The following is a 24,117-nucleotide window of genomic DNA, read 5'->3' as shown; positions in this document are numbered from 1 at the left end:
AACTCACTTGGAAAGGCTTGACAAGTTCTGCCTGCAGTATGATCTGCTGATCATGTCTGCAGTGGCTGAATCAGTGCAAACTGCTGGCAGCTCCAGGGAGCAAATGGACGGATGATCAGGGCGTGGAATGAGATAATAAAAATGCCATTATCCTTTCAGGCATGCGAGACTCATTGGATGCTCTTTCCACCCCACAGGTTAACCATTTGGTTGGTCCTGTAGCTCCTGGAATGACTCTGTATTTGCCTGTTGTCAAGCTCATTATCTCTCTTGTATCCCCCTCCCCTCTGCTCTGTGATCATATGAGATTTTTTTTTTTTCCTGTATTCTCTCTAATAGATCCTCCTCATCATTTCTGGGCTCCCAGTTTCAGAAATTCCTGCAGATTCCTCAGCTGCTGAAGCTGCCTGCAAAACTCTTGCTTCCCATTTAGCTTTCACAAGAAGGGATTCTGTTCAGGCAGCTGGTCTGAGCAGCCTCAGCACTGCACAGAAGTGCCTTTGCAAGTACTTGCTCACAGGAAAGTCACATTCCAGCCTGCTGAGAGATGAGAGGACCCAGATATAAAATAATGGTCCAGGGAACAGTCGTCCCTTTTGATAGTAAATCACTGCCTAAGCATTTTGCAGGCACTTGCATCCAGTCTAACTTGTGAAAGGTCAGCCTGGATCAGACAGCTCAAGACTGAGGGTGATTTATAAACACAAATCCAAGGAGGTGGGGATTGCAAGCTCAACTGCAGTCAAGGTAAAACCAGCTTTTGTTTAACAACAGCTTTAAAACCAGGGCTGGAGCTGAACCCGACCTAACAGACTGTCCTCAGTGTTCTTCCATGTAATCCAGTGAGCAGAGCAGGAAATAGAAATGCAAACAGTGATTTAAATGGAGGTACCATCAGTTACCAGTTTCATATGCTTGGCTTTCATACCCCTTCCCCTCAAAGCCCAAAAATGTGAACAAACTGAAATCACTTACTGTGCAGTCCTGCAAGCTATTCCACCCCAGGCTGTGATCTTGTTACCCCTCATAAATTACAGGAGTGGGTGTGGATGGATCAGTACCCCAAAGGGAAATCTCTCCTGTGAGCTCTCCTGTCTGTGGGGAGGGATGTGTGGGTTCAGCAGGTGGCACTCTTACCTTGGAGTGAGCACCCAAGCCACCCTCTGCACAAAGCCATGGTCAATGCTGCACGGCCAGGGAAGCATCAGCCCTGAGTCTGTTTTCCTCGGAGCTTTCAAGAATCCAATGGCTGCACTTTGCTCAGGGCACTGATATTAATTTCACTCTGCTTAAGTCCCATAGGCAATAACTGGATCTTCTTTCTTCCCAAAAACTCTCTCCACACTTTTGATGAGATAGATTTTTTTGTGAAAAGGTAAATCTTTATAAGCTTTATAGATAGCTGAACGATTCCCCTGTACAAGGCCTTTTTTTACACACACGCAGAAACATGTCTGCAGTACCCCACAAAGTTGCTATTTCTTCATGCACACCTTCTGTAGACCCAGCCCTTTGTTCTAAAGTACTCTAAACTACCCATCTTTTCGTACATAAAATATACTGGAAAAAAATATATTGGAAAGGCCAATAGTGCTGATTGCCAGGGGAGGAAAATATGAATTCCAATTCTGTAATTGCAGAGAGACCTGCAAATGAGATGAGGGTGCAGCAAGTAGACCATTGCTACATTTTTTTTTTTTTACCCAGCCCTTAAAGGAAGGTGAATATCTAAGGCAGTGTCCTTAAACACACAGGGTCCTTAAAAATACTTGTGAGAAGGGAGGCATAATTACTCTTCCTGGAAAAGGCATTTCTACTGCTGAGGAATTACAGAAGCAGAATTCATCCCTCTGGAAGAGCATTAGTTTAAACAGAGATTGTATCACTGTTCTTCCAAAATACACATTTAAATCAGATGCCAGATGTAAGAGTTGATGTTCATAAAATTCTAAACTGGGTTCCAAAGCATCCCTACAGATTTCTAATAGAGATCTCTATTTACTACTGTGTTACAGAATCTTTTTGTTCCAGTTGATTGTTCTACACTCTTTTCAATCCATCCTGGCATAAATTAGATTATTGCAGAGCTCACCAACAAAACTGTTTCCATTCAGGAAAAAAAAAAAAAAAAGCAAATTGACTACCCTCTAAAACACTGCACTTGACCTTTTCAAAGAATAGTTCCAGATTTTTAGAAAATCTGCCTATACTGTCATGACTGGACTTGTTGGCCATTAGAAAGAGGGAGAGTCTCTTCCACTCGTAGTAGACTCCAGAATCATTTAAAAATATTCCTCTTTGGATAGTCACAAGAATCACAGTTTTTCTTTCTTCACTTTTCCAAATATTGCTTTGATTTACAAAATTCTGGAAAAGAACTTGAGTCCAGATGAAACACAATGCTTCATGTGGTCAGCCCATTTTTAATTTCAAGACTTTAGCAACAAATTTCATCTACAGCACTACTGAGCAATTTCATTTGCCTATAGATTCAGCAATGAACAATGCTGGTCATGCAAGCCCATGCTCAAGGCATGTGCCATCTTTGCCTGCAAATGAGCAACTGAATATAAATCAGATGGGCAAATCCCACTTGCAAACAGTATCAGCATGTGTCTGTGGTATCTGTGCCAGGCATCTCTGTCAACAACTGCTCAACATGCTTTGCATGTTGGCATCCCACAAATTGGTTATTAATTTGACAGCACCAGTGTTGTTATTACTCTTTCTTCCATCCAGAAATTGCTCCAACCATGATTTGTCACACTTGCAAAGCTCAAACAGGCAGCTCTGGACACTCAGATGTCAATCCACTGCATCAGGCGAGGAGCGCGGGGCCATGTGGAGCTGGGATATCCCACAGGAGCAGCTGAGTGGGTGTCCTGGGGAGTGCCCAGGAGGCCTCACCCCAGCTGTGCCCATCATGTAGGCCATAAGGTCCATCCAGCCGAGGAAAATCTCTGTTTTAACAAGAGCTACAGGGCTATTTGACCATCCTGTTTGCAGCACAAAGGAGGGCTCAGCCAAGGCCGACCCCTGCCATGCCAAGCATTCCCATTGCTGAGGGCAACAAGGTTGGTGAGGGGCTGGGAACACAAACCCTGGGAGGAACGACTGAGGGAGCTGGGGATGCTCAGCCTGGAGAAAAAGAGACTCAGGGGTGAACCTTATCCCTCTCCCCAACTCCCTGAAACGTGGTTATAGTCAGGTGGGGCTGGTCTCTTTCACCAGGCAGTGCTGGCAGAACCAGAGCACACAGTCTTTAGCTGCACCAAGGTAAATATAGGCTGGGTATTTGGAAGAAGTTTTTCCCATAAAGAGTGATAAAGTTCTGGGATGGCCTGCCCAGGGAGGTGGTGGAGTCACCATCCCTGGATGTGTTTAACAAAGGCTGGATGTGGCACTGGGTGCCAGGGCTTAGTTATGGTGTTAGGGCTGGATTGGACTCGATGATCTTGAGGGTCTCTTCCAACTCAGTCATCCTGTGAATTCAGCTGGGTGTGAATCCAGCAGCTCCCTAAATTTACAGCAGTGCAGAACTGGCTCCCCTGAAAGAAGCTGAAACACATTGTACCATGCTTGCAACCCCTTGGAAAGGAAGAGGGAGCAGGATCTGAAACAGCTATAGATCCTTGCACTTCATAATCCCTTTAATATTTGGAAGCCAAATGTTTGTTGTTTACTTCAGCAAGTTAACCAAGAGGGATACTTTCAGTACACTGTGTCCCTGAGGTGAAGATCTTGCATATGGAGTAGGAAGAGGCAAATCACCTCCCAGATAATCTCAAAACATTCACATGGGCATCTAAAGCATAAAAAATGATAGGGCAAGAGATGTGTCTCAACCTGCATTCCTGATGCTTCAGAGATCTAGGATACCAAAACCCTTAAGGAAGACACTAAAAAGAGAAAAAAACTAGAGCAAACAAATGCTAAGTACACTAGAGCACTTGTGAGGTGTCATTCATGCCAATGAACTCAAGGCAAATGGCTCTAGGAGAGTATAAGGTCATTTATTGCAGCAATGAAAGGAACTACAGGGCCTTTCCTATTTTCTGAACATTAAAAGCAGCAAAATGAGGAGGAGGAAGGAGACATGAGAGCTTTCCAGAAAGGAAATTATTACTAGGATGTTCCAGTGTCTACTCATACTAACAATAAGTATGTCCAGAGGTCATCCAGAGAGCCACTTAATCTTTTGTTTGTTATTTTTACTTTAACCATTCCTGTAGGCAAGCCAGAGTTTTTGGTGAGCTGATCAAAAAAGCCTATGAATCTTTTTTCTTTTGCAATGACAGTGAATTTAGAACCTGACAGAGACATATGCACTGTCCAGACCATTACTTTCCAAATGTAGGTTATTCCTTTCTCTATGTATTTGTCAACAGGGAATTCACTGTGATGCTCACTGTTCTTGTCCTGTTATTCAAACACCTTCATGTTTCTTTAGCTTCTTCGTCCAGATTTTAAAACAGGCAACTTACAGAAACATAGCTGACTGGTTTCTGAGACAGTAAATAGCTCTCCCTGCACTGCTCCTTCTCTGTGCCACAAGTCTGAAATAATCAGGCAGACTTGTAGAGAAATTTGAAGAGTTATTGGCATTTTGCAAGAGAACAAATTTTTTTAAATGAAAATCCATTCTAATGATATTAACATCTGCTCCTTATTTGAAGAATATTTTTAACTGTTCCCTCCCTGGGAAAATGAAAGATGCCACAGTCTCTTTCATGTTCTCATGGAATAGACAAACTCTGCTGGTTTTTTTTAAGGTCTGTTCTGTTCTGAAATGCCCCAATAGAGTTCACTGCAGGGAACTCAGTGGATGCATCTCACAGGGCAAAAAGCATCTGCATTCACCAGCTTAGGAATTTCATTCTAGGACACTGGAATATGAGCAGGGAATTCATTTCACATATGAACACTGTGTATTAAATCACATGCTGAAGGTAAAGTCTGGCAGCTCATACATAAGCTCTTGGAGTATATCTCTTGAGCACTTATAAAAACAAGACTATGTACTTTGTCATCAAATAATGCTGAGCTGTCTCTTACTATTTATTTTTTTTCAAGTCAAGCTGTAAATATCTCAAGTAACAGAGAAGACTGCCATTTCCCAATCATAAGTTTTCCAAGCTCTTTCAGGATTCAAGACTATGAATCCATCCTACAGTTATGATTTCTATTCTTCCCTTCATTCTTTAACTCTAACCCATCATTGTAACTACTTGGGTGCCTAAAAAGAGCATCAGTGTCAAAAAATTTAATGTTCAATGAAACCTGTGAGTACCCAGCTATGAATGTGGATTTATGTATTAAAATACATACTCAAATTGAAATATGTAGGTTCGGGCATCTGCATGTGCAAATCGTGGAGCCACAGACAAGCAGAATTTGCATGTTCACACTGACACATTACCAGGTAGCAAATGCCTTACCAGAAGATAGAACTATTTGCATAGACAAGTTCTGCAGGATTGGGAGCACAAGCCTTGTACATTAGAATGCCAGAGCCTGCAGCCCAAAATTATAAACACTTCCAAAATCTGTAGTTCCAGATAAGCCCCAGGTAGAGTCCATGTAGCATTCAATCCTAGCTGATGCCTGCTTTGCTGAGACAGGATAGACTTGGATAGTGCAGGCAGGAGTCTGGTCCTCAACAGGGAACAGAATTTACTTTTCTCTGTACTCAGTTTTTGAGGTAATATTATCCTGCTTTTCACATGGAAAAGTTACTGACTGCATGTATGGCTGTAACAATAAACAAAACAAACTCTAAGACAAGTGTTAAAATCATATTCCAAGAAGAACTATCACTGTAAATTGAAACTTGAATAGAAAAACCTATTTGTTGCTGTTTGCATTCTCTATCAGTCGCTTTTGGAGAAATGTACAATCCAGAAATAAAGCAGCATAATATTTCCCAGGTGTGAGAGACCATTTCCACAAAAGCCCAGCTTTTGTTTTATGTCATGTTTTCACTGCTTTCAAATAAACATGGAGATTCAAACAATAGTCTCCATATAGCCACCAGGATACAGATACTCTCTGGACAACTGGAAGGGAAGAAGAGGAGAGCAATCACAAAGGCGTTATCACTTCTCCCTGTTCCCTGGCACTGCCACAGGTGAGGGAAAGACTCTGGTGCCCTCCTGCTCTGAGCAGGAGCCCATTTCTTTCAGTCACCACCAGCAGCAGATGCCGTGGCCACTGCTTCCCCACTCAATTCCACACCAGTTCTTTTGTGTTTTATGCAATTCAGGAACACATGGCAATTCTCACAGCAACAAAACTCAATCTATTATTTTGGCTTTCAAACTTTAAAATTTTCTGGCTCTCATTTCTACCTGAATTATTATTAATTATTAAAACTATTAATACATTTCTGCTTTATCAGTGTAAAGGATAACACTCAAAGCCTAGACTTGTAAGACTTCTGCTCACAGCCATGTAGGATAATACTTGCAGAGCCCACAAAACAGAAAGCTGTATAAAGCTGCCAATAATGTAGATCTAAGTTCCCTTTGCCCTGTTTCTGCAATAGGTAATTTCAACAACAGGTTTTATATGAGATTAATGTTATTTTTAAAATAATAGAGGCAACCTGCAAAGGTAGCTATTCACTTCAAGCTTGGCCACAAAAGCCAGAAGGAGCTACAATGTGGTAGGTGTGATACACACACAGATGATAGATGCATCTACAGGCAAAACAGGCTCTGCCTTGATTTTACTGCTTAGAGGGCATGGGTGGAGGCCTCAGCCACAGCTCCTTTAACAGACAGATCTGTAAACAACAGCAAACTCAGAGTGTGAAGTGTTAGATCTGTTCACCCGTGTGCCACCACATGCCAGCAAGAGCATCCAGTGTCTTGCTCCAGTCTGAAGCCAGGGTCTGAGTCCAGGCTTTGGGCTTGATCCTTCACTGCTGGGAGAGTTTTGTGTGTGCACACATGCACACATCTCTGGAACATTTCCTGCTGGGCCAATTTATGGAGACATTCCTGTACCTAGAGCTCTTGTCTTATGATACTCTGAATTTTACTGGTGAGCAGCGTGCAAGCCCCAATCAGGATCTCACTTCAGAAATAACCTCATAAACTTAGTTAGCAAAAGCCATCCAAACTCCACCAAAGGCACCAACTGTTCAACATCGTATGCCACTTGAACAGCTCAGAGGTATTCAAAATGCAAACTTGACCAGAAACACTTGGTTTGGACCTTTGTTATCCCTGAATTGAAACTGCATCCTCAGACCAGGCCCTCTGCTTCATGCAGGTTAATGTTCAGTTATGCCCCTATCTGACTGGACCAGTCATTTTTAATATCTGGCACTGGCCCTTAGGTGTTTTAGAAGCAGCTTTCTTTCACTAGCTGCACTGGGATTACCAGCTAACCGGATGCTCCCAGGAATTTTTGGAGAGCAAACAGTGTCAGTTCATTTAATAACTTTCAAAGTGAAACTAAAATCTTGTCCAAATCATGTCTCTTCTGATTTAATTAAAAGGCACCACACATACTGCACTGCTCTGTTAATCATTAACATAGTTAATTCAAGACAGAAGATGAGTCTTTTCTTTTCTTTCCTTCAAAAGCCTCCAGCCAGGGGAAAACTTAAAAAAAAAAAAAAAATCCAAAGAAAGACCAGTAGAGTATGATTTTTGTTAGAATGGTCAACACTTCAGTATGCTTTTCCCCTTTCTTCTGTATTTCTGATTCCTACAGGAATGCATGTTAAAAGACAGGGGTTGGGTTTTTTTTCTCTTGCTTGGCAAAATACCTTTCCTAAATTTTCTAAATATTGCCTGGTATTTGCGTCAATATGACAGTCATTGGGTTTGACAGGAATCAGATTGCTAAACCCACACAAAAATGCTTTGGAAATTAGGAGCTAGTTATACATTCAATTTCATTCAAATCCACTTTAGCAAACTGGCAGAGGGTGGATCTGAACTGTCTCTTACTCCTTCACTCTTTCCACGGTTCACAACAGAGGTTTCTCTGGCACGTTAATCCCCACACTAACTTTGAGACTCACAACTCCTGCTGTCTGATAAATCTCCTTAGCACTCCTGTCCCTGCCCATTTTCAGTTTCCAGGATGAGCTAGAAACACATCAAACTTACTCTCCCTGTGCAGCAAGCCTTGCCAGCTTCTTCCAGGGAGGAACCAAACAGGGCAATAAATGGTGTTAGAAGTGCAACACTCCCTGGATTATTCAAGAAACAGGATACATCTAACACGTATTTTTCCAGCAGTTCTCCTCTCTTGAAGGAGACCAAAACAAAACCACACACAAAAACTTGGTTTCTCTACTTTCTTCTTGTTTTAGGGAAATCTAAACATGAAATCTTACAATCTCATCTGTACAATCAAATGGGATTTCCCTCCTGAAAGCAACAAAGGCTGAGCACTTGCACAAGGCCTGTCATACCAGATCAGGATGGTGCTCCATCAAGGCTGGATTCTTGCCTCCAGCCATGGCTCACGCCTAACATTTTAGAGGAAAGCAGTGGGAAAAGGAAAAAATGCAAACGCCATTGCACCTGGCCAAGGAGAAGAGCTCTCCCTGCACAGCAGAATTCTTCTCTGCCCCTGGCAGGCAGGGAGCTGGGGCTCTGCTACATACAGGCCTTGCAGGCTTTCAAAAGAAGGAAAAAAGTGATTTATTGCATGGTAATAGACATAAAAGGGCACCAAGAAATGAAAATTGAATCACCATTGTGGGAGCCCAGGGCATCCCTCTGGCTGCCCTGGAAGTCTGGGACCCTGGCAGGGTGTCAGGAACTCCCCTGTACAGAGCTCCCAGAGACACTGTTTGTGATCTCTGTCCATGGAAAAGAGTTTTCAACCTTACAGGATGAATTACAACCTCTGAGTGTTTGATATAAGTAATAATTAAGTGTGGCACAGGTGCAAAAGTAAAATTTCAGGATTCTAGATTAGGGGTTCAAAGGGGACAAGATGGAGGAAATTGGGTGTGTTTATCCTTCTTCATGCCCTCCATGTTTCACTGTAGTGTTGGCATTTTTCTATTGGTTTGGGCTGGGGACACGCTGTTCAACGTAGGTGACAGATATTGGCACGTTATTGTAAATCCAGCCCAGGGAGTTTCTGGTATTTAATGTTTGTAACATCCCACTGAGGGCAGAGCCCCACACACTGCCCTGCAGGACAGAGCTGGGCAGGGCAGCAGAACATGTTAGAGATAAACAGAATAAACAACCTTGAAACCAGCACAGACCAATTATGGCTTCTGCTTTGGCAGCGGGGCTGACAGAGACCTTCTGCAATCTCGGAATCATCAATATCACAGATTCTGACACACCATAGCACAGGACATAGTCTCAAGCTGCACCGGCGGGGTTTAGGTTGGACATTGGGAGGAATTTCTTCACAGAAAGGTGATTAGACCTTTCTGTGATTAGACCATTAGAAAGGTGCTCAGCATGCAGGGAGCTGTTGGAGTCACCATCCCTGGAGGTGTGTAAAAAAAGGCTGGATGTGGCTCTCAGTACCAGGGTGGTGTGTGCTCATAGGTTGGGCTCAATCTCAGAAGTCTTTTCCAAATTAATTGATTCTGTGATAAATGTTCAGTAATTGTATCACAGCATGTGCATCAAGGGCATAATGATGTGAGGGCTTAAATTACTCCAGTGTAATAAAAGACCCTATAACTATATGTTTTTCTCTGTTATTTTGCTGCATTCTGAAGTGCTAATCCTTATTTCTGCACTGAAGTATCTGGAAGTTGCTGTAATTTATAAAAACACCATGCGAACAACTCTAATTTTAGGCATTCCATATTTGCTTCCTAGCTTCTCCTGGAAAATTGCTCTCTGGCCATCCCTTACACCATCAGGATAGGATAGGTCTGATCCAGCTCTCAAGCCCTTGGTTTCTTCCCATCTGCAGTGACAAATGATAGCATGAAAAGCAACTGTGATTCTTCACCTGTGTTTAAGGAAACTGAAAAATGCTAAATTACTTTCTTCTCACCATCTTTGAAACCCAGTAGCTTGAGCACTCTCAAAAGGATCAGCATCCTTGTACATCTCTTAGGTCTCCCATGTCACTGCACAGTGTTCTTAGGGATTTGAGCTGGGTATGAAGACAGACCTTTGCAAACTTGCACTAGCTTTGTAGGAGTTTCTGGCATGCTGCAAGAAAGGGTCTGAACCTCAGCTGTTCTTTTGCTCCTCAAAGAACAGGAAAATCCCCTTTGCACCACTAAACATAAAAGAAATCCTTGTCAGCTCTCACTGGCTGGGATGGGTGTGCATTCTCTGCAATCTGCCACTAACCAACATCCTCATAGAAACTGAAAAAATTGGAGAAACTGACAATAAGTGGCTTAAGAAAAATGTAGCCTTGCCCAAAACAGCTGACAGACTTGTCTTCAAGGAGATTTAAATAAAATAGCTGTCAAAAGTGTCAGTAGGAGTCCAGTATGCCAAGAGAAATATCAACCACTGGCTACAAAGAAAAATAATTTCCTTTTTCCAGTGGCAAACCTCTCCTTCAAGGTCTCCAAAAGCTGCAGCCCAAATTTTAGAGCTGTGGCTATGCTTTAATGCCCTGATGATGTTTTGTGCCCTGAGACATGGCTTCAGAGTGTCACATTTTATGAATCCTATTGGGATGGGAAGGATTCCAGGAACTCCTCCTGCAGGGGCTCTGACAGGATTTGGAGGTTCAGGAGTGATTAAAGCATATGCAGTATTACAAATTTCTTCCTAAAATTAGCCATTATAACTGGAACTTACCCTTCCAATCAAAACAATTTACATCCAGAAAGTGAATTTTCTATCATTCCAAAGCACAGGTAACTGAAGACAAACCAGTTCTCACAGGATCATCTTTGCACCTAGAGAGTTTCTGACATTTCAAGGTTTCCATGGGAATAATTAGAAATATCTCGCTAAAATGGCCACCAGACATTTTAGTTCACTAGAGCTCTTCAAAAATATGAAAAACATGTTTAAAATAAACATTTCAGGAAAGAGTGAAAGAAAGAAATCAGAAGCATTGGCAGAAACTTGGCAGGATTTCAAGCACTTCTAATACCTGAAAGCAATTTTTTTTTCTTTCGGGAAAAGTTTGCAGCTTTTTCCTCAGGGTTCATTTATTTACACCAAAGCTGCTGTGAAATTCTGACCTTAAGACCAAGAAAGGATTTCAGAATACAAAGAAAGAAAAAAAAATCCCTTCAGCTCCAAATGCCAAGACAGAACCTAAAAACAGGATGGAAGCTTTAAACCACTTGTTTAATTCAAATTCATTTTGGTCTGGCAACAAGTAAGCTAACAACTATTGATGTGATGTTCTGTGATTTAATTGAGCTCTTTTTTAATGTTGGAAATACACAGTTGGGAGAAACACTCGTGGCTATGTGGGCTTGGAGCAATTCCCAGAGGAGATGCCACCCTTTTGACAGTGGGAAGGGACCAGCAGCAGGTCCTCTCTGAACACCACCACTGACAAAGACTCCTGCATCACTTGATGCAATTTAAGTTAACATCCACAACACTTAGAAACTTATACAAAACAGCTGGCCTGGACAATTCTGAACCCAAAGATTAACAGATAGTAGATATTTTGGGAGTGTAAGAAACTGTACAGAAAGGAAACAAGAGTACTATGATCCTTCGCTGGTATTTTATTCCTATTAGCATTATTTAAAATGCATTCTTCTTAAATACAGTTTTTTCCCAAAACCCAACTTTGTCCACACCCTTCCATTTGAATCCCTAACACATTTTTTAAAAGCGTACTTCTTAAAAACACAAAACCCAGACTATATACCTCTCAAATAACCCAATCAAATTAAGGGATGTTTTCTTTCTCCATTCTTCCTTAGTAGGAAAAATATGAATAATAATATTCACTAGACAGGAGACTATTTTTATGTTTACATTTTTATAATTTACAAAAACAAAACAGGGACAATTTTTCAACCATCATAACCTTTTGTTATGTTTTTTTTGTCTAAAATATTCCCTAAAAAGACTTCTCAGCTATGATAAGATACGACATGCAGAATTTCAGGGAATACAAAAGTCTTTGGAGAAAGTCAAGAGAATTTGATTCCACTGGGAAGATAAGCCCTGATCCTTAGCTGTAACTTAGTTACTTCTGGTGCATGAAACAAGTCTTAAGAGGTTAAATGTGGTTGTGAGAGGAGCACGGTGCCTTTTTGTTTTTAGAAACTCTACATTTAATTGAAACTGGAGATAAAGAAAATGATCCTTTGATGAACGATGAGCGAGGTATGGCTTTAGGCATTTTCTTATCAAGATGGACACGTTGAGAGCCCACCCACCAACATACCAGAAACCACAGTTGGCAAATGCTACGAGCAAAGGCATTTCCTGCGTTCTGACTTTCTAGCTGAGGGCCAGATGCTTCACAATCCTTCCTTAAAAGCAGAGCTAAAGGAGTGGGAGTTCAGAGCCTTGCCCAGTCTTGCATGGTGGATGGAAAGGCCAGGCAGCATCCCAGCCATACACTCAACATCAAACAGGCCATAGTTTCTTCCCTGACTCTCAGTTCCCCGTCCTAGTGGGAGACTGGGCCAAAGGACTGCTTTTCTTACCCCATCACCTCATAAGTTACAATTTACAATTTAAACCTGCTGAATTAGGTAGTAATTAATGTTGTCCCCATCCATGTGATGTGCCAAAACACCACAAAGAAAGGAAGAGCAAACATTATTAAATAGAGGTAAACAGCAGCTGAAGCCTAAAGAGAGGGCTGTGGTTTGCTTCAATCTACAGCTTTCTCTACCTACACCACTTACAACAAGTTCCTTTTGGCTTTCTCGCCTCTTCTCTTCATTATATAATAGAATAATTACTTATGTGAAATTCTCCAAAAGCACTTACTTCACTTGGAAGTGAAACATTTCCAAAAGTAGGAGTTAGAACCTTGTAAAAAGGTTTCCCCACCAAAAATTACCACAGAAGTTCTCAAAGTTTTAAAAATATTTAGTTCCTACCCATAAAAAAGCAACCAAAACAAGCACAGGCTGGTAATTTCAAGATTACAAATTCTTGAATAAAGAAGGGTAGTAGTTTTCATCCACAGGTGAAGAACACAAAGTTCAAGTGCCATTTGTAAATGCAGCTCTCAGATCAGAAATCATTGCAGTGTGTCTGGCTAGAGGCACATCAGCTCTTCTCATGCACACACACAAGATCTATGCTTGCAATGATAACCCCTATTCATAAAATCTATATTATTTTCTGTCAATCCAGCACATATCATTGGACATGACTGTCTACTAAAACCAAGCACAAAGCAAAGGAGGAAAACCTCTTACAGGGAGAATATACCTTCAGCATGCCAAAAACAGATTACCAGAGCATCCCTAATTCTGCAGGCTTGGCCCTATATGATAGAGTCCTTTGGATGTATGATGAACCCAAATGTATGCAGCATGATGGATTGGAAATATCAATGATAAGGGAAAATCACAGCTGCAGACATGGTTCCTCTACCCATTGTCTTCCTGTGGCAGTGTAATTTAGAGTATTTCTTTTACACTTACCTCAAAGGAATAGATTTTTTTATATTGACTTTCAGCTGGGATGAGAAAATAATGCACTTTAAACTGTGGCAGAAAGATCTAGACTACAAATGGGGAATGCCTACCAAATTCTTGAACAATACAATTAAACTTCAGGCAAGGAAACTAGGAACTCTGCATGAAAGAGAACTGATTTGTTCCTATCTTTTGAATGCATCTAAACACCAAGATTTTGTCTACATATGTTTACAACCAGGCAGAGGATTCTAAGGGAACTGCCTGAAATGGTCAATCATTGCTTGAATATCTTCAGTTGTAGGAATTGTGGCACTGAATCAGGATTAAAGGAGACAGGACCAAGGTCTCAGCACTAAGCATAATCTCTGCTACCTTCTGCTGCATCACTCCACTTGCTTTCTCACAAGAGGCTTAGAGAGGTCATGCAAATTAAGAAAACATCCATTATTTAAAGTGATGTTAAACATTTCTTGATATTCTGCTTTATCTGCTTTGTGATCAGATGGCTCACAAACACAGGTAGGAAGAGAGAATGCTTGACTGAATCAACACAAATGACCAGCTACACTCTTCCATGTGCTGTGATTCTTCCCGAAAAGGTAGGCTGGATAATGGCATTTCCAACCCAACTCTCCACCAAGCCACAATAATATCAGATGCTGTGCCTTGTTTCTACATGTTTACTACTACAGTATCTGATGAGAGCCCCCGTCAAGAAAAGCATAGCCTAGCAATTAGCAAATGAATAATAATTTCACATTTTCACACAGAGTATTTGTTTGCACCACTTGCCAGCTGAATCAATCTATGACACTAAAAGATTGGAACACGTTTTGTCCCAATGAGTCCCAGAGCTCATGAGTAGAGCTACTGACCACTCTGCAGATGCAGACTGAGGTTGAAGAATAGGAGCCAGGATTCCCTGGCTCTTGGCATTTATTTGTGGCAGGAGAAGCAACGATGGCAGCTGCTGCTAAAGGAAGCAGAGGGATGGGCTCATCACCAACAAATATGTGCATCAGCTCAAATGCTACCAGCAATGGGATGGCTGAGAGCAGTCCCAGGTGGATCAAGTTCTTCTGGTTTGGGTGATAGATGTTCCCACCTTCCCAAGTGTGTATTCTTTGACTCCTTTTCTGCCTCTGTCAAGGTAAGGATTGAAGCAATAGTGCCGGTATTTCATATTCAGGCTCAAAAGTTTATTATTTCTTATCTATATCACAGTCCTACAAGTCATGAGTTCTACAGCATTCTACTAACAAGCTAGAAAATGGCTGTCTTTCCCCTACAAGGTCTTTTAAAGCTAAACTATCCAATTAAGAAATGACACCTAAATAATTTTTACTTTTAACCCAATAACTAATCCCTCGTGTCCCGCAATGCAGACTTTTCTGTCCAATTATAAAACACCACTCTGACTCATGAAGAGGAAGGTGAAGAAGGACCAGCCACTGCCCTAAAACCTCCATCTTGCTCTATATATATTACTATATTTCCAAAACCTTAATCTCTAGGTTTTCCACCCTGTGATATTACACACTTCTAATCAAACTACCTTTAATCCCAGTTCTATCACTCAATTTTGGAAGCCTTCTCAATGGCCTCAGGTCAAATGCAGTGTTCTCTTGAGGGTCTGTGCCTCTCAGCACAGAAAAGTTAAAATTCTCAGCATCCAGGGTTCAAACATCTCCCCCAAGAGCTCTGTGTGTCCCCGGAAACACACACAAAGAATTTTATTAATTCTGTAACTTCCCTTTATTCATCCAGATGCAGCAGTTCCTCTCAGTCTGTTTTAAGAAGGTGAGGAGCACCAGTGAAGTCACTCCAGTTTGGTCTGTATTCCATACCAATTGATGTCTGATCACCTTGCAGTTAAGAGGTGCTCCAGCCCTCACCTGTGGGTCTGTTTTAGCCTCTTTATACCAAATGTGCTCCTCTATTTGCCCAGGCAACCAGATGCACACGTGATTGCCACCTCCAAATGATGTTCTCAGAAACAAGCATCACCTGGTGTTTCTTTTTTCCCCTAAAGAAGGATGACAAATGTCCCCAAAGGAAATATGGTGAGAAGTGAACCCAAACTTGGGATCAAATTGCCCTCTTGTAGCTGCAGAGGAAAGAAAATGATCCTTTTCTCTTCCTGCTTAGGCTATTTTTTTTTCTTTTTAGCTAAAGTATTAGGCAGAAAAACAGAGTAGGTTATGATGGACAGGCAGATATTATTATTTTTTTATTAGGTTTTGGCCACATTTGCCCTATACTGATCTTGGCTCCAGCCACATTATAGCTATGTTAAAAAGAAGGGGGAAAAAAATTTAAGAAAGAGTTAAACAAAGTCTTTAAGTAGTTGCAAAACATTTGGATTCAGGCTCTTTTTCATGCCCTTTAAAACCATTATTTTACAAAATGTTTATGCAGCAAGGGCATTTCTCCTACACAAAAAAATTATTGAAAAACAGGAAAAGGAAATTAATGCTTCCTTCAAAATTAACAACTACTGGCACTTTCTTGGGTCTCTTACAGTGATACTCTCTGGTGCCCTTACCTTTGTCCATATTTACAAGAACCTGTGTTTATTTTGAAGTTAAGATCTGAACATTTTTACTGATGTCAAGCACTTCCCCAAAATTATTTTAAATTACCATCAAATTACAGGAACACTATAAACAAAACATCATACTTTCAGAATTAAAGGCAGAATTTCAAGGAATTTGCAATGTCTCACCAAGGCCCTGGGGTGACACAGTCAGGCATCACTTCAACACAGACCAGTTAGCAAAACTTTGTTCTGGCAATGTTTTTCCTCTGTAGCAATTTCCATCCTCTGCATAGCATGCTGTCACCATGTTGCATTATTGGGAAGGCTCCCCACACCTCAGGTGACCTCTAGCACACCTGTGCACTACCAAAAATCATATGCCCTCCATACTTTCACTGGTGGAATTAAACAGGGCCTGCTTTGATGAAAACAGGCTGAGCTGACTAAAACTTGAGTCTAATCCTGTACAGATTTCCTGCAGAAATGCAGAGGGGCACTTCTAAACCATTCAGGCTGCAACACAGCAAAGCTCTTCAAAACTTCCTTAAATCCTGCTGACAGCAATGAGTGTATACAAGTCCAAGTCTTGTAGCCCACATAGATGGATTAGAAGCCACCACATAAATTTTGAAAGCATCCTTACCAGGGGAAAACATGGCAATGATATTGATATTCTGTGACACACTGCAGTCCAAGGAAGCACACATCTACTTCTGCTATTAAAGTGCTGGTATTTTTACAGCAGTCAAAGGCTCAGTCTGGATTAACAACAGCAATGAAAACCTTTTAGCAGACTGTGCTGAAGGGGGCACCTGCCATGCTGGCAATGGGAGCACAAAGGATTGCAGAGATAACCCCCAAGCTATTACAGCTCATCCTAAAGAGATAACACTAACCAAGGAAAGGAGTCCTCCTTGCTCTTCCCCATTGAGACTGGGCACAGAAGAATGTCTGCAGCACAAATTCTTACCACATAAGTGTTGTATTACCAGGTCTAACTGCTTTGGAAGACTTTAACAAAAGGTTTGATGAAGCAGTGGCTGTGTTTCAGCAGCTCCTATGCGATGCCTCAGGTTTTAGCTTTTATATTTTTCACATTCTGTGCTGCTTTAGTGTGTCACTCTGAGCTTCATATTAGGGGATGGAAAGCTCTCTTCACAGAGCAGGGAGACAAAATAATTCCTTCTCTAGCTGGGGACCAAGGACAAATGATCTAAATCTCAGCTCAAGAGCACAAACAATGTGGGCTGGAGAGAATAAAACTAGCAGGATGGGACTGCCTGGGCTAAAGCTGGAATTGGACAATGAACTCCAATGTGCAAATGGAGCTGAACTGATCACAGTGAGAGACCCCATGAGCAGTTGTGCATTTTGGAACCATTTCGGTTCTTCTTGGGTGTAGCCCTGGTTGGGCTCTTGTGCTGCCAAGGTGGATATATTGAGGCCTTTTAATAAATCCCTAGTTTATTCTGTAACTCTGTCCAGTCTCTGTTCTAGGGCAGCCTTCTCAAGGCATCATATGTGTCTGCTGAGGTCACCTCTGGCAAGGAGCTATGCTAGACAGCTCCTGACAAAGATCAAGCCAAACTCCATCTCAGTGCAGCTTCACTGATGACAGAGCCCCCAGGCAATCACATCCTGTGTTTACTTCACGGAGGGGAGCCCATAACACCACGTGAGTGGACACATCTCTTTGCTTACAATGAACTTTTCAATACTAAGGGCTTAGCTGTATTTTCATGTCAGAAGACACTTGAAGAGGAGATCCCTTTGGCAACAAGTTTTTCTTTCAGTTAAATTTGTACCAAATTTCTTGTCCTGACATTCTCTGAAAATTATCACATACAGCCTCACAGTTTTCAAATAACAAATATATCCCCAGCCATCCAGGATAGAGGAAAAAGAGGATCAGAAATAGAAAAATATGAATGAAGAAAATGACATGAGTTTTACAGCTGATCAGCTTCCCCCTAGGTCACCATTCCTCCTCCCACAGTGAAACCACCAAAGGCACATTAAAGCTTTTCCTCTGACACGAATAGTTCCTGTGAGGATGAATTGTGAGCTAGAGATGGAAGATTGTGATGCTGAGAAGTCGGCAGGGAGGACACAGAGATAACACAAGGAATAATAACACAAAAGGACTCTAGGAAGACTCTGTACATCTATAAATGTGCTGATTTTTAATCATATGACACTTTGGATTCAAAGCCACTTAGTGTGCATGCAACAGCAATATCTGAAAATTCTGTAGCTACAAGGCTTTTCTTTGGCTCTAGGAGAAGAAGCCCAAAGGCTTTTTACTTTTACCTCACAACTAAAGAATTTAGGATACTAAACAGCTCAAGTCAATGGGCCTAAAAATGGCATAATCTTTCATGGATCAAGTCTCATGAATTATGTGTGCAGTAGCAAAATCCTGAAAAAAAAAAAAAATCCTGCCAGGACATTTTCATTTCCATGACCACAGTCCTAATAAGTGAGGTGGATTCTGTTATGATTACTGTGACCTTGAATATTCTATAACTACAGTCTGGGAGAGATTTTATTGTTGAAAAAAGCTTCATGAAAAAAAAAAAACAACAGAAAAAACAACAACTAAGCTACTAATGGTCATGACAGAAGGGGAAATTTGATCTAGTCACCTTCTAGACAACAGAGAAAGGAGAAAAATACTGAGATTGAATAAAGTCACAGTTTCATCAGATAAGAAAGGCAAGGTAACAGTGAAAAAAAATCATTTGACTGCATCCTATAAACTGGGAATTTAAGAAACTTAGAAGTCTGCAGCCAGGTTTTAGTGGACTCATTGCACCTGGCACCCTTGCAAGCTCACTCAGCAAATCCATCTCTGAGTCAAGGCTGTGGCACATGCAGAAAACTTCCATTTGGAACACACCCTGCCACCTTCAGCTAGGGAGTCAAGACATCACTGTGGCTGCAATCCATCACCTTTCTTCTTGCTGACCTCCAATGGTATCTGGCCTCCCCGCTGGAATAACACTGCCAATACTGACTGTGCAGTAAGGCACAACACCAAGTCCTGCTGTTGCTTTTTCTCCTGGGTTTTGCCTGCAGAGTGCCCCCAGAGCAGCTGAGCCGACTGCTTATTTCGTATTGCACTTCCCAGGGCTCTTATCTGTGGGGTCTTCTTGCCCTGCTGAGATTTTGACCTCAGATGCTTTCACAGGGGGATTTGGCCGTAAACCCTGGCAGGCAGGGCACTGAGGGGAGGGGACACCTGACCAGGCCACAGTGGGAACCGTGGGTTCTTGGGAGCTAGAGTGCTAATGGAACCTTCCTACATTTGGTCAAGTCTCCAGTTTTCCTTCACCGTTGTTCAAGACCTTTTTCTTATGAGCTCATGTTCTAAGTTCAGCTTTCTGACTGGATCTGTGTCCCTATATGTGGCTGTGTTTGCCCCACCCCCGGGGTCTTTACGAATTTAATCTCTGTAGCTACACCATGTTTGTTACTTTCCATTATTAAACTTTTTATTTTCCGGCTATTTTCCTGTCCCTCTTTATTAGCCACCTCCTCCCAGCTAAGCCCAAGTAAGAGGATCACAGTGGGCTTCAAAGCTCACACTTATCCAGGTGAGTTCTTGAGGTTTTCAGCAGAGACCTTCCAAGACGACAAAAAACTGCCTGGGGGAGGTCGTCAGCTGCCTTTGGGCAGAAGGTCCCAGCTCTTTAGCTGGTCTGCTGGGCACAGGCCACACTTTCCCCAGTGAGGTGTATCTGTGCACTCAGCCTCTCTCCACCCACCAAGCTCCTTTCTCTAACATTTACATAGCCTGGAAGGTCAGATTTTCTGTTTAGTAGTCATGTTTAATAACCTCTGATCTTCAGGCAAACAACATTACTGATGGGAAATTAAGCCTTGATCTCTGTGATCATGGCATTGCTCACTCAGCAAGCCAAACAGAGGTGCAGTTTGCAGTAGAGGTTGGTTTTTTTTTCCTGTCTTCACAATTCATTTCCTTTAACCATTAGTGCAGCAAATGAGTTGTGTGGCCACCAGCCCTTGCCTGCAGCACAGCAGCATTTCAAAACTGCAGGGTATGTGTGCACATCTACTATATTTATGTGACACACACAAATTAAATAGCTAAATTAACAGTAACATGAGCTGTCAAAAACACAAATACAGTTCCCATGAAGTCAACAGCGCAGTATTACAAACACAGCTAGGTAGGTTACAGGCCACAAATCCTTATCAACTGTACAGAGAAAGAGAGGCTTAAAACATCTTTCATCCTCTAAAAATACATCCTCTCATACAGGCTAAAAGATGCTCCCAAGCTGCTGGCAGTAGCAGGGAGCTTGGGTGAGGTTTTCAAGAGCACACAGATTGTCTTTTGTGCAGCCCCATGAGGTCAAAAGAGATTTCAAAGGCAAATCTCAAGAGGTATCGAAATACCTTTTAAAATTTGACTCTATGTACAGGACAGACCTCGCATATTTTTTGCTGTCAAATAATCCTTCATACTGACAATCTAGATTTCCCCTGTCTAGAAGGTACCTAATTCCCATTAATTGATAGGCTTTGCAAGTCTTTTGAGACTAAATAGAATTGTGAAAAATAAAAAAGGTCTGAGTAGATTGCATCACAAGTAAACAGTGAACTTCTGTCAAAGGCTGCACAACAAATTGTGTCAAATTATATCTGCTTTAAATTTGGCCCACAGTCTGCACCTCACTTTCAATTTAACACATATTTGATGATTTTGTAGATTGCAATTATGTACTGGCTTGTGTAAGAACAAGCTTTGTTATGGACCATATTTTTAAGGTGCAAGTCTAGTTCAGCATAATGCCTTTTTTTTTTTTTTTGGTCCAGCATTAAGTATTGGTACAAGTAGAAGCTCTCACAAACTTGCCAAAATAAAGTGGAATACTTTCTGTGGGAGTATAAAATAGACTGGCCACTGTTATTCTAACAAGCACATGAGTTCCATGCATGAGAGAAATAAAGTGCTCATTCATTACCCAATTTACGGGGACAGCCTGGTGAGATATCCCGTTTACATTCTGATAGCCCCATGAAATGAACTGAATTCCCACACAGTCACAAAAGGCCAAAGTTAGCATTTTCCTTTAAAAAATAATAAACTCAAGTCTGCCTCTGGAGCAGATTGGCTGTAACCTTGAACCTTAAAGGAAATAAGAGGGAGAAAGAGCGAGCAAGGCACACATCATAAGAGGGGGTGGGGAAAAGCTAATGGCACTGGGAATGGAAAATGTGGGCATTAAAAGAATTTCCTACTCTAAACAATGTGCAAAGTTAAAAATATCTTCTCCTGAGATTATCCTCAGCATAAATACTCACGACAGCTATTTATAGCTGTCTGGTAGCCTCCAACAAAGATTTTTATTCCAACAAAGGAGCTACATACAAATGCAAGACCTGTTTAAAGAATTATTAAAATGGAAAATAAACCACTCTTGCGTCAGCTAGCCATATTGGTACCTGTTTCCAACTCAGTCTAAACACAGCTTTCCTGAATGCTGACAATGGAGCTTTAAGTACTCAAGGGAGTGAAGAAAAAAACCCTTGGTACATTTATCACAGGCCAAATACTCACTGCCATAAAGGCCATCACCTGAGCACTGCAAGGCGAGGTGCTGAGCTGAAACAAAAGGTGTGTAAATTTCTCAGCCCAGCCTTGACTGCCCAGGAGCTCTCCCACAGCAAGAGTCTGGAGCCAGGATTGCCTGGAACAATTCAGGAGGACACCCACACCGTGGATATGATCTTGCACCACTGGGCAAACACCTGTGGCAGTCATCAACTCAGCTCATGGGAGATGCTTTAAAAACTTACTCTTCCTAATGTGTTCTTCCTCTTTTAAATCTTTTAACTAATGCTGGTCTGATCGCTCCCAGTACTTGCCAACTTATTGTTTTGGTTGCCTTCAGCCTTGAACAAGGAAACATAAAATTGCTTGTAAATATACTTTTAAAATCCATGGGAGGTTTCATTTAGATAGCGAGTTGCAGCCACTGCTGGTATGGTTTTTTATGACAAGGTACACCTGTGAGCTAAGGGATCTCCACACCTGTACATGATAAAGGGCATGTGTCTGTCCCATCAGATGGGTCTAACAGGATCACAAATACCACACCTTAACACCCCAAGGAGCTGTGTCCTTCCTTTTTGTCTCAGGTAAGCAGTAACATCTTGGAATGTAGAAGTGAGACATTTTGCTTTGTTCCTTTCTAGGTCTTCCTATAAAACTTGTCTTTCAGAGCAATCCCTGTGTCTGGGTCACATTTGACAATGACTCTACAATCAATCTGAGGAGTCGTGAGCACTGTTTGTGTTATCTGTAATTGCCTGACTGTATGTTCTGCCATTTCACTGTCAATCAGCTGAGCACACCCTGTGTTAATTAAGACAGCAAGAATTTCAGAGCAGAGGTCTTTCCCTTCTCTCCTTCCTTTGCACATGTGTAAGCAACTTTGCAGTAAAATTGCTCCTGAAGTTCAATTAATGTATACTTTTCAGCTCAGTTTGGTTTCAGCTTTGCTCCTTCAGGTTAATATTTTTAATATTTGAATTTTAAAAATACTTTTAAAAGTCATTATTTGGACTGACTTGCTGTTCAGGAAAAGAGTAACAATTTAAACAAGTCTCAAGTTCACATTTAGTTTAGGTTTTTGATGTTGGTTTCCAATTTGTGACTCCAAATAATACTGAAAAACACTGATTTGAAGTACAGCAAAAGAGGAGTTACTAAGCACAATTTAGGGACACCAGGGTCATAGCTCAGTGAAGGCAGGCCTCTATCCTTATTTCTTAATGGAGCAATCAGAGAATGTTCTCCATCTGGAGAAAACCAGAGCTGCTCATTGTCACCTTGCAGGAAATGTAGAATTTGTCCCCCTCCCCTTCAATTTCATACATGCCAAAGGGTTTGGGGTAAGCATTCCCAGTTCTCAGCACTCTTTCTTAGCTCCCCATCAGCCAATCCAGGTTTTCATGAAAAACAAGCCTACAAGCATTTCATCCAGTTTTTGTAATGAAGTCAATCAGAATTTTGCTGACAGTAGGAACAGCAAATAGGCACCTTGGAGTGCCTGAGTGATAAGACTCCTCACTTGCATGCAGCTCTCAGTGGAAGCAGAGCAAAGTCTTTGCAGCAAAATAAGCTGGTTTGAGATATGGAATTTAAATGGCAGTGTAATTTATCACGCACAGTGTAGCAACATAATGAGGAGCCTATAAACCCCACAAGTGCTCCAGACTGACATCCACATTTCACACATGCTGTATGGTTTTAGACACAGCAACAACCATAGCTGGATAGTGCAGTACATTCTGTTCTACCAATGGCAACTCTACAGCATCATCTACATCTGATTCTCATTCTTTCTGGTATCCATATTATAGCTTTTAGAACAGGATAACAACTAGTACCCCACAGCCTCCCTCCCCAATTCTGTGGTCATCAGCTCACTACTCTCAACATAGTTAATTGATAAATAATGGAGAACGAGGCTAGGGAGGAGGAAGTCTAACAAATAGAGTTGGGTTACATAAGCAACCCTTTTTTCACCCCTAAAAGTCTTAATTTATTATCTGTTCCCAACATTCACTAAATGCACAGGCTCAGCTGCCACATTCCCCTCTTCTGCCTAAAAAAGGCTGCAGGCATTTCTGTGCCCTTTGAGACTCACACTGTTCTTTATTACAAGGTGAAGTGGCGTTTGCCCCAGTTTATGAAACCCCCAAGTACAGCTTGCCAGCAATCTGCAGAGCAGGCTGTTCAGTAAGAAAGCTCCCAGCTGCCCTCTGCCTTGGAGAGGCAATGTGGTCCTGTGGCTGAGCCATGGCTTCTATTCCCAGGTCTGCCACTCAGTGATTAAAGATGGAACTTGAGGTAAAATGTGTTATGACAGCCTAAACCTGTGGTGACAAAGGCACATTTACAGGAAACAGGGTCATGGTTCTGGCTTAAGAGAGAAAAGAAAGAAAAAAAGAAGAAAAAAAAAAAGGGGGGGGGGAGGGGAGAGATGGAGAGGGGAGCAGA

The 24,117-nt window shown here is 41.7% G+C and overlaps 1 protein-coding gene across 30 annotated transcripts in view; it reads right to left on the bottom strand.

The window, feature by feature from the left end:
• The window catches only part of CALD1 (caldesmon 1), a 225,761-nt gene that overhangs the window by 48,005 nt on the left and 153,639 nt on the right, over nt 1-24,117 (bottom strand). The window contains exon 1 of one of the 30 annotated variants that reach the window (XM_077783316.2): nt 8-24,117. This exon is cut by the window's right edge and continues 15,311 nt beyond it. The exons of 27 other annotated variants lie outside the window; for them this stretch is intronic. In XM_077783316.2, coding sequence (XP_077639442.1) covers nt 8-54 — 47 coding nt within the window. In that variant the 5' untranslated portion in view covers nt 55-24,117. The remainder of the gene's footprint in view (nt 1-7) is intronic. 2 more of the 30 variants (XM_085570035.1, XM_085570036.1) reach the window with 2 other exon arrangements.

The sequence above is a fragment of the Lonchura striata genome, chromosome 1A, assembly GCF_050655825.1.
Source record: "Lonchura striata isolate lonStrDom1 chromosome 1A, ASM5065582v1, whole genome shotgun sequence".
NCBI classification, from domain to species: Eukaryota; Metazoa; Chordata; class Aves; order Passeriformes; family Estrildidae; genus Lonchura; species Lonchura striata.
This window is presented reverse-complemented; position numbering and strand designations above follow the sequence as displayed.